We start from the raw sequence: 12,240 nt of genomic DNA on the forward strand, positions 1-12,240 counted from the left end.
TTTTTTTCTGGATATAAATGACAATGAATAAATCACATGATCCATAAACAAACAAGGGTTATATATCTGTTAACCATATTGTCACTCAGTCTATCCTATCAAAATAAAGATAATTATCACTAAAGCTGAACACTTCTAAGTATGGCATTAGTCAATACTATGGAGACAAAGATGACTGTTATTGTTACAGTTTTATGGTGTCACCAAAAATAAAGTTCATACTGATAACCGAACATTATTAGGAATCCTTGGTGAGATATAAAAGTTACAGGCTTTTTAGGGTAAGTACCTATGTCATAGCTGTATGTCAATGTCAATGTCAATTGTGCTGATACAATGTATGTTGATGACTATCAAGTATCCCTACCTTTACTTTACTTAAATTTTGTGAAGATGGACAAAACATGGATTTTAATCATATGAATATCTTTTAATGAACTCATGTTCCCTATAGTGATAATAAACACTTAGCATTGAGTATGAAGAATAAATTACATTAATTTAGAATGTTAGATGACCAAAGGAAAAAAAAAATTCACCAAAAGAAAATGCAGGGTATTTAATAATTCTTATATTCATAATCACAGTCAACTTCATCAACATTTTGATTTGCTCTTTACCATTACAAAACCAGTGCAACCAGAAACAACAACAAAGAAATACAAACCAAGAACAAGAGCAGAGATACTCAATCCTACGGAACAGCCATCAAACACAAAAACTGGGTTTATTTCTTTGCAGTTTCTCAGTGTTTTCTTTTCTGTCACTGTGGTTATTAGCTAAACACCAATGCCACTGCAATAAACACAGATGTGAAAGATATGTATGTGTATGTGTTTTTCTTATATCTATGTGTGTGTTTGTGTGTACACACACACACACACACACACACACACATATATATATATATATATATATATATATATATATATATATATATAAATATAAGTATATATATATGAATATGTATGTATATATATATATATATATATATATATATATATATATATATATATATATGTAAGTATATATATATGTATATGTACATGTGTATATATATATATATAGATAGATAGATAGATACAGGTATATATACCCCATATGTTTGCTTGTGTGTGTGTGTGTGTGTGTGTGTGTGTGTGTGTGTGTGTGTGTGTGTGTGTGTGTGCATGTATGTGTGTGTATTATATATGAGTATGGTACTTTTTATAGCTTGCTGAAAGTGGCTGGTCAAGATGTCTGACAGGTCAAGATCCCAGTGAACTTGGTCAAATGAATGATTTGCCTGTCCACCTGGTTATAGGAAAGCAGAATGCCCCCCTGACCATCTTTATCTGCACTCATGTCCTCTTGCACCTTCACTAAACCAGTGATTAGAATCCATACACTGATGACAAAGGACTTCTTCACAACAATCATATCCCATTGCAGGGTTAATCTATTTTTGTCTGAATTCTGTGAGAGAGAATAACAAGTTATTTTGACAGGTAGGTGGTATATACACCCCTTTCTCCCCCACACTACTTACTCCCCCTCAACCCCTTCATTCATTCTGCCACAGTAATTCATTGAATATGTCAGACAGCAGAGAAAAGCTACATACCAAAATAGCCTCATTTCCAGGCTTTGGCTGAGTTATCCACACATGAATGATACCAAGATGAAGTAGATCAGCTTCAAGTCTAATAATTCTCTCCATTCTCTACTCCTTGCTAATGATCTCCTTGGCCATGAAAGTCAGACAGTATTCTAGGGTTTGTTTCCCTGTGAAATAACTCATGAAAATTGAACAGGATTAGGTTGAAAACCAGTGAAAGTGTGGAAGCTAGGCTAGTATGCTTGGTACTCTTGCGGTATGTCTTCAGGTCATGCATAGCAAAGCTGCCAAACACTCCATGTGATGGGATGACAGTACAGCCAAGTCTTAAAGGGCCATGTTACTCTCAGTCACATATAGACTAAATGGAGAAAATTCCTCTTCTTTAGGAGGCATCATTTTCAGATCTTGGCAACCCTTTGTAATGCCCTCTTTCCTTTGCTTTTTGAAATGGGAAAACCTTGTGTTAAAAAGGAAAATAAAAAGAAGAAACTATGAAGGCTGTGACTGCAACTTCTCCTGTCAGCATTTGAAACTATTTTAATCTAGAATTAACAAACACCTCAACTCATTCCCTTAAATACACATAATTATGATCAGATGAATGCATTATCACCCAAATTTTGCAAATGGTATTACATTTCACTAAATAACTGACAGAGATATTACATTTCATTTGAACACGCTTCTCTTTCCACACACGATCTTTAAAAATTACTATTCAAAAACGCAATAGAGAAGACTCGTTACATGCAGTTGAAAGATGACTCCTTGTACACCACACCAAAGCAAGACGGTCAATCATATCTGTACATCAGTTGTGTTTCTGCATTTAAGCATTCCTGTGCAAAAACCTGACCTAAAACCATACACGCTGCACAATTAAAGACACACATCTCTTTGATCACTGAAATAATCTACTCCATGATTTCAAAATATTTGTGCTTAAGTTATTTCTTGAACATTCACACACTCAGAAAGAACAGTCAGAGTCAGTTGTGCTAATAACAATATTTCAGTTCATCCTACACACAGCTGTACATTACAAACTATGAATCTAAGATCTGTTCACACAAGCAGCAATGTGCTATTGTAAAGCAAGGAATATGTGCAATTTAATTTTGTGAATTTCAAGAGCAAAGTTACACAAAATTAATGTGCACATGAAAGTTCTTGTCTACATCATATGCATTGTATGCAAGAGACATTCATGTAAATTTCATGCCGTGAACAAGGCCGTTGGCTACAATACTCAAAAACTTCATGCCGCGAAAATATCATGCTTTACAGTATGTTACATTAATTCATCATTATTAGAGGGAGGCACTCAAAACATTTCTCACAGCTAAATCTGAATCAAATAAACTAACAGAAGTCTAACCAGCTCACTTCTTTTCAAAAGAAAAAGAAGGAATTTTGTTTTTGTAATTGAGAGAATAAAGATCTATATTTGTTGTGATACTGTTTGTTCTTGCATGGCGATTGTAGATACACTTGTAGCTTGCAGTACATCATGTAAGATAGTCTTCAAGAAAGACTGTTGGTTTCTTTCTTTTCAGGACTACCACACATTGTGTGCTATAGACTATCTACAATCTGACACATATTTCTTGAATGAAAGCTAATATATTGCTAGGAAAGGCAATTCTAACTGACACTATTCATTCATCAGTTAACTGCTTAAATGATAACGTGTAAAGATATCATGCTAAAAAAGATACACAGCATCACATACTCAAGCTGTACATACCAATCACAAGAATGATGTTGTGGTACTCACCCGTTATAAGATGTTTAATTTTTGTACTGACCACAAAATATGAAATACAAAATAAATGGCTTGTTTTCTTATTCAATCCTTATCTATCTCACTGAGTTTTACTTTTATTAGATTCTTAATTGGTTGACATGATTTCTACATCTATCACAAGTGGCTTGTTTTCTCACTCAAAGTTAATCTATGTCATATTACGTTTCACCTGATTCTAATTGGTTGGCATGAGTTCTACACTGATCATTTCTGATGATATGAAACCAACTCTCAGTGGTGAGAGATTAATGAAATGAGTGCTGGTAATCCTCTTAATCCCACACTAAATCAAAGGACCTTGGTATGGGATTGCCACACTTATCACACAAGACTGGATTAGTCTGACATACCAATGATTACACTCCATGAAAATGGGTGGATATTAAGCACATGCCATTCGCTTCGCGCACATCAAGTTGGAGTCTCCCGTTTGCCAGGGGTTTCAGGCGGGAGAATCTCCAGATCAGAAGGTGCTTGGGGTTAGAGTCTCTGTATCTTGTTTGATGTAATATTTCAGATTGTGAAAATAGGGAAAACACTGATTTATCTAGTTATTGTGTGTGCACATTTAACACATCTATAGTGTGGCTGTAAAATAAACTATGATATAGACAAATGAAAACTTGTCCTTTGTGAAAGCAACAGGAAACATTGCATTCTGTTAATGGCAAAACACTCAAGTATAATAACATCTGCCTACTATTGTCATCAAAGTTTGAATAAACTTTCTGAATCACATAAGGAATGGCTTTCTCCACATACTGTTACATTATTTCAGACATGTTTTAAGCTGGGGAAAAAAGAGCTTACTGTCTGCAGTTCCTGTTTACAACCCTGGCATTAATATGACATAGAGAAGACATTGGCATAAATCTATAAATATCATCTACTATATTTTCAAGGATACTTAACCAGCTTCTTGATCCATCATTACTGCAGATTCTTCTCTCCACTTTTAAGACAGAATGACCCTGGCATAACCTGCTCATTACTATCACAAAGTTAGCTCTTGTAAATGTAACGCATCAATGTATGTGCCAGCATGGGCAAGCATGGGCAAGGTATTTACTGAGTAACGTGCATGTCATCAACCCCTACCCAGTTTAATACACAAAGCATTCATGAACCACACTCATCCTGTATCTTATTTTTCCAAGCCTCATGATATCCACTTCGTCATTTACTCAATCCATTTACATTTTCTCTCTCATCCTGTTCAAAGTTAGGTCACCAGCTGAGCTTCCCCTGATTTGCCTCAAAAAACAGTTCTGATATCAAGAGTATATCGCCCAATACTTATGACTAAGACATTCATAAACTACAGAGAGTTCCCATATCATTTACATGTGGAGGGTACTAGTAACAGTTATCAGAAATGTCCTTGGCCAGCATACTTGAACACTACAGCTCCCTTCACATAATGACATTTTAAATTTTATTGAAATGAATGCATATTCATGAGATTTCCTATGTTTATAAATAATAATAAGTACAGTATTTGTAATGCGCCATTGATCTAGTAGCCTGTTCTGAGGCGCTGAGGGACATAATTATAAAGAGAATAACATACATCACAATCATAGTTGTACATAAGAAGGTTGAAGAAGAAGAAAAGAGATAGAAATATAAACCCGATGAGCAATTCAATGAATATTCAACCAAAACAAAATGCGAACATATATGACTTCAGAAGCTTTTTAAATGTTTCAATGGTTTTTGCTGATCGGATCCTCAGTGGAAGAGCGTTCCAGAGAGATGGGGCTGCAGAAACAAAGGCTTTTTCTCCGAGAGTCAAGATTGTTCTTTTAACTGTTAATTGTTTACTATTACATGAACGGACATTTCTGCCAGGGACGTATTCTGAAACAAGGTTTTGCAAATATTTTGGAGCTGAAGAATGTACTGCTTTCCATGTATGAAGAAGAATTTTAAACTCTATCCTCTTGGATACTGGCAGCCAGTGAAGACTTTTAAGAACTGGGGTAATGCTGGAGAAGCGAGATGTTCCACTGAGGGCCCGAGCAGCAGAGTTCTGAGCACGCTGTAGTTTGGCCAGTTGGTAAGATATTTAATAATCATAGTCAAATCATACATATTAAGAGGATTTTTTTATATAAACACACAAAAATTAAATTCCTGGTTTTGAATTAGTTTTCATATCACAGTTACGACAGCAAATTACCTAAATATGAAATAAGTCAATCACTAATTTGCATATGAAGTTTCCACAATTACATGATAATAAAGATTTACTGATATATATGTTTGATATTTACAAATATATACATTTAAAAGAAATGCCTTAGGAATGGTTGGTAAGACATACACACAAAAGAGATATGACAATTTTGGAAAAAAAGATCAGATCATCGCTATGACATCATATCAAAGTCTTCTCCAAAACTAATGATAGCCTCATATTCTGATTTCAAATATAATACTGTAAAAGTGGATATTTTCGTGCGACTAATTTTTCGCGCTTGATTGGGTAAGAAGAGTTTCGCATGTTTTTAATTCCGCGGAATCAAGACGTCAACTACTGGAACATATGGCACACAAAAATATTCGCGTGCTTTTATTTTCGCGCTAGCTTCTGGTTGCGCGAAATGCGCGAAAATTTCAACACCACGAAAATTTCCACTTTTACAGTAGAGTGCATTTCATCAGCCGTACACTCAATCACATCAAATGATTTGTGCCAATACACTACTTGGACAGGGCTATTTTCTTGAGCTACCGAACATCGTCCTATTATTCTCAGATAAGACATACTGATATACATCTCAAACAAATTAACAACACAAAATAAATGTCACCTTATCTATGACTAAACACTTACTTCCATTCCATTAAAAAACAAAGCAGTTTGAAGAGGTACAAACATAATAGCCATACTCTCTTGAACAATAATGCATGAAACCAGAGTGCTTATTGCTCAGAATGTTCAGCTCTTGCTCAGTGCATAAAGTTAGAAAATTGATGAGAAAGGAAAGAATCAATGGGAGGTAGACCCATGAAAACAGTATTAATGTATACGTCATGTATGTTTTATCTACAGCTATCATTGTACTCTCATGATTTCCATCTATTGGGTCTGCAATAATTAGAGGATTAAAAACTAATAAAAACAACAACCAGACTTGGTCATAAGTTCCTCACGAAGAAGGGTCTCTTAATGCTACTTTGGTTAAAGCATTACCACACTTCCACTTTTTAGGTGATATGCCATCAGCATATCACTTGTTGTATCTGTACAGAATCTTCCTTTTTAAAAAATTATTTATATTTGATCTTTCTATGCTGCCAGCATGAAGACACACAATCATTTGATTTCTCTTGGATTCACTCAGATTCTATCATAGTCATCAGAGCACATAAAGTAACTGCAATTATGGCATAGATTTGGTGATATGAGGATAAGAAATATTGAGTAGACTATCAAATTAAAGTGACGGACATTTGACTATAAACACAGAGATATTTTTTGGAAAGATTATCATTAGACAGTCAATATATTTTCTTTGATGCTCTGTGAGGACGTATCACTAATGTCCTCTACTACTGTGTGGCAAAAAAGAAGTTTTTAAAAGAAGAGGAGCTCACTGCCAACAATCACATAAAACAAGGCACTATCTTCATCAGCCACACCAAAAAGCTTGGTCATTGGATACAGGCAAGTTTTCTCATCTACACAGGTCTACAAGCACAAGTGGACTTACCCTACTATGTTCTATCAGCTCAAGTATCTGACTTGATCACTGTATGACTACCAATCCAGACAGTACAAATGAGTTGATCAAAGATTGTTTGATGTCATTCACAGGTAGATGTGGACTTTTTTACGGGAAAGAAAGATAGACTCTTAAATTACCCACTTTTAAAGGAGATTTACAATGTATGTACCCTCGGCCATGTACAGAAAGATCTGAAAACATCCACACTGTGCGATATATCTGCCGCAAGAAAACATTTTCTATTTGCACATAGTGATCCAAACAAAATGAGATGCATTTAGCCTAACTGCAGCTTGCATGATATTCCCTGTTCAAAAGACCAACCATTACAAACAGCATAGTTTTTTTTAAGCGTTTGAATTTACAAATATTTTTTTTAACCCTTCCTTGAGTTACTTGTCAATTTATGTATCACACACCACAGCTGGTATGCACTGTGCTGCCGCTGGTAAGTGATGTTGCCTGTAGCCATGACAACAGGTGAGTAGTGGTAGGTCCGGTGGTGGGTGTGGCCATGATCAGTCTCCCTTGAGCAGCTTGCTGTACTCCTCTTGTTCCTTCTCCCGGTATTCTTGTTTCACACTCATCCTCTTCAGCTGGCCATCCCTGGTAGAATAGAGAGAGAGAGAGGAGGCAGAGAATTAGTGTGTGTATGTGTAAAAGGGAAGTGTGTGTATGTGTAAAAGGGAAGTGTGTGTATGTGTAAAAGGGAAGTGTGTGTATGTGTAAAAGGGAAGTGTGTATGTGTAAAAGGGAGGTGTGTGTATGTGTAAAAGGGAAGTGTGTATGTGTAAAAGGGACGTGTGTGTATGTGTAAAAGGGAAGTGTGTGCATGTGTAAAAGGGAAGTGTGTGTATGAGAAGAGAGATGGACATAGCATGAGACAGATTATGGAAGTATGTGAGTATGTATGAAAATGTATCAAAAGAGGACTGTAATGAGTTCTATGTGGCTGACACTCAGCAATCCCTGTGAGCTTGTATGAACCATCAGTGAGGGCCTAGCATTTCCGATAGTATCCTGGATTGGCAGTCCACACCCATGTAAACTTAAGCTGCGTTTCCACCATGTTCCCGGCAAACCACGGCAGCCCCGTTTCAGGCCACCGTAGACAAAACGGGATGGAATTGAAACAACGCGGTGAGACGGGATTGGCAAACGCGACAGACCATGATTGCCATGGATGCTGTGTCAGATTTTTAGACTGTCAAAAAATTTGCCATGGCAGTCCCGGTGCTAATGAGGAATATTGTATGCAGTGATAAAATGGGGTGAATGCAAGAAAACGGGCCGGCAGGTAATAGGCTGTAACAAAACTTGGAGGCTGTCCATTGCGGGATGCGACTGAAAATATTGATAGTCTGCCTGACCAGACGCCGTGAGAACAGCGTCTAATAGCTATATATTCACCTGGGGTAGGGGTAAGACTAGAATGCGATGTGGGGAAAACAGGAGAATTTCTCATCTACCCACAGCGCATTATGATTCGGGCAAATGGGGCTGCTGTGGCTGCTGGAAACATGGTATAAAAGCAGCTTAAAGTAAATATTCCTTTCACACTATTTAAAGAATTAGTAGAAAATTGAGCAAAGAAAGTACTAATTTTGGACAAGGAATCCTGATGGTTTGAGCATGGCATCAAAGAGGCCATCTGGGAAGGAGTGGACAGACCCACACTCAACAAGAAAGGAGGCCTCTGCTGCAACTTGTCCAACATGTGGGACCGGGCCATTCGCATGATTCCAAGTCATCTTTCATGTGCTGGACAAGGTCAAGTGTGCACAGACTCTGCACAACCTCACACAATATAAGGGCTGATCCTTCTATGCGATTTTCATTCACCAGAGGAAGCCAATTGACAATTGGCGAAAGGTCATTTTAAGTGAGTTTATTCACGTACTTTGTTTTAAACATACACGTCATTGTCTACTCTGACTGCATGTATGAGAACCTACATCTATGTACATGTTTGTATGTGTGTGTGTGTGCGGGGGGGGGGGGGGGGGCTGATGTTGCTTCATAAAACACATGTATTACATGGTAGTTATTACAGGGTGAGCGCTCTTTGAGTATGGGGGAGGGGTATGGAGCATTCTATACATATGGTTGGGGGGGGGGGTTAGGAATGTCATCTTTGGAGAGCAAGACAACAGAAGTCGATGATCTAGTAGCCAATAGGTGTATTATTTTGTCTACCTAGAAAGGAAACAGGCATATCAAGTATCCTTGGTGATAAGCTGTATGTGATTGTGTTAGTAGGAAAGAGATTTTGACAAACAAGAGGTTGTAATATACTCCATAGGTGAAGTCACGCCATAAGAATCTTCCCATAACTTTATCACTGCATGTTGCTGATAGGCAACATGAAATCTCAGCAATATATTTCTATCAAATTGCAAGTTATAGATCAGTGCTTTCAAAACAAACAATATTTTCAACTCTTTTTGTCACAGAGATTCACTGAGTGAGCAGTTACCTGCTTGCAGCAAAACAAACCTTGAAGGCTTTGTTCTCTGCATTTATCTATATTTCTTTTTTTGATACAAACAGAAAACACTAGCCTCATTCACACACACCCACACACTTTTTGAAAAATACACATGGACACTTGTTGGTTTAAAATCGCCACCCGCATTTTGCAAAAATCGATCCTGCTTGATGTTTTTTTTATACATCGGGCAATAATTTCCCCCGAGCTGTAAGAGAGAATGGCATGAGAAGAGAAATTCACATTTTTAAACCCAAAATACACACATTCAACAGTAGGGTCCACACTCAGGTGCCAATTCACATACTGGTCACTGCTGATATTCTTTAATGAAAAATGGTGATAATTTGCCCTGTGCAGCATGCGTGAATGGTAGAAAATAAACTCAAGTTTTGCATCTTGATGAAAAATTCATTAATCCCTGTGTGTGAATGCCGCTAATAACTATGACTGATCGAGAAAGAAACTCACCAGACTAAATCCACCAAACCACCCTGTCTGGCAATGGCTGCTTTTACCCTGTTAGCAAAATCCACGGCTGATTCATTCTCCTGAACAACAAAGAAAGAGAGAAAAAAAAAAAATTATTACAGTAAAAATCACTATAATGCTCTAATGTCACTCCCTTGACAGTGAGTGACCTAAGAACAGGCACCAATTAGAATTTTTCATGAATTTCATGAGTCAGGTGCTATTTGCAAATTTAAAGACCTGCGAAAATATTGACTCTGATCAATGCAAGAATGTGATGTGCACGCATACATTTCTCCATTGAGTATCGTACTTCACAAACGTGAATTCAACAACTTGTGAAATCGTTGAGAATTCCCGATTAGCAAAAATCTAGACTTGCTAAATATATGGCGTATACAGTAGCTGAGCAACAAACACTGTAGCAAGAACATTATAGCAAGAAAAGTATGATCAAAACACAGCCATGTTACAAGCTGTCGCTTTATGGTTTGCTCACAAGGAGACAAATCATTCTTGTAACAGCCTTGATAATCTGAAAAACTGTTTGGCTCGTTTGGAAGGAGGAGCTCTTGACTACGAAGAGAAATCAAAATAAAACAAAGATTTACTCCTTACACCCTGCACTCTAATGTGCATTACTTACGACATGAGGTCTCTGGGTAATGAGGTACATGTAGATAACTCAACCCACAAATCAAATACACACAAATAATTGATTATGACATTCAAACTGACTGGAATATACCCATACATTGTTGCCTAACATATCACTATGACAACCACTCTCTCAATAGCAACAACTTTCTTGCTTTACATTCCTGTATAAGAAACTTTGAGGAGATCATATATCCCAATTATCTCCTCCTACCCTCTCTCATCATTATTGGTTTGTCATTATCATCATCATCATCATCATCATCATCATCATCATCATCATCATCATCATCGTCATAAAAACATCATTCCTATCCATTCAGTAATTTTTTCTATAATCACAACTCCCACATTTATCATAATCATAATCATCCCTGTATCTTTCACAACAGGAATTATACCATTTCCCATTCATTTGATAAAAGATGTCTTTTCTCCTCCACTCACCCCTCTGTCCATGGGGGGAAGATACCAGACCTCTACCACCAGTGCCCAGCTAGTCATCATCATGAGGAGGTAGCGAACCATGGAGTACCGTGAGCTGTTCCAGAAGGCGTCTCCAAACCTTGGGTCGTACTGTGAACATGTGACAAACAATGATGTCATGTGACCAGTTGTGTCTTGTCTCATGTATCTTTGCTAACATCTCGTATAAACTACACGGTGAGTTGTGATGCAGTGACATCATCAACTCACTTATTTTCATCTCCACATTGACTGTTCAAAATTGTTTTTGTGAAAATTGGCAAAATTTCACAATTTCATATCTTCCTTAATTTTATCCCATGATGATCAAAATTTCACTGTTGCGATTCAAAACTACTCTTTCTCTTCAGAATAAATTTTAACTCATCGCGAATTGACCTTTAGGCAATAGGCAGCCTTTATACACCACTTACTCCAATCTTGTGCTCACCTTTTCTTGAAATGACTAGCCTACAGTATAATACTGAATCCTGGTGAAATTCTGCTATCCATACTGAAATATCCCTCCAGTTAAAATGTTCACATTCAGTGCTGTTGCATACTACTGATGAATTTCTTTTTTTCCCCCAATCATCAAGTTCACTGAATATACATCATCCATTTGCTGAGCTGGATGGCAAACAAGCAATAATTTCTTCTTTTTTAATAGCAACTTTCCTTCTCCATTACTGCTTGATTGCAATTTTGAGTGGTTTGTTTTTTACTGCTTGCATCCCATTACTCAATTGATATTGCACACAAACTAAATTATAAAAATTCTGGATTTACAGTGTGCAATCAATTAATCATACTAAGACATCCATGCAGAATATATACTGTACAACCCAAAATTGTCACATGCATGAAACTTTCATGAATTTCACAAGGAGTAAAATGCTCACAAAAGTGTCTGTCTACAAAATGCATTGAATTCCAGTGGCAATTCATGAAAGTTTCATGCTGTAAAATAGGCTTTTGGCTCCAATCATGCTGTGAATGTTTCTGGTTTAACAATACT

The 12,240-nt window shown here is 36.9% G+C and overlaps 1 protein-coding gene across 1 annotated transcript in view; it reads right to left on the reverse strand.

Annotated features, from left to right (window-relative positions):
- Positions 1 to 7,635: 7,635 nt before the first annotated feature.
- LOC139723281 (glycerol-3-phosphate acyltransferase 4-like) overlaps positions 7,636 to 12,240 on the reverse strand; it is a 40,615-nt gene continuing 36,010 nt past the window's right edge. The window contains exons 14-16 of the mRNA XM_071634536.1: positions 11,205 to 11,333; positions 10,101 to 10,180; positions 7,636 to 7,747 (exon numbers count right to left, since the gene is read on the reverse strand). Coding sequence (XP_071490637.1) covers positions 7,660 to 7,747; positions 10,101 to 10,180; positions 11,205 to 11,333 — 297 coding nt within the window. The 3' untranslated portion in view covers positions 7,636 to 7,659. The remainder of the gene's footprint in view (positions 7,748 to 10,100; positions 10,181 to 11,204; positions 11,334 to 12,240) is intronic.

The sequence above is a fragment of the Diadema antillarum genome, unplaced genomic scaffold (genome assembly GCF_040938485.1).
Source record: "Diadema antillarum isolate AM-2024a unplaced genomic scaffold, OU_Dant_1.0 scf00000184, whole genome shotgun sequence".
In the NCBI taxonomy this organism is placed as follows: Eukaryota; Metazoa; Echinodermata; class Echinoidea; order Diadematoida; family Diadematidae; genus Diadema; species Diadema antillarum.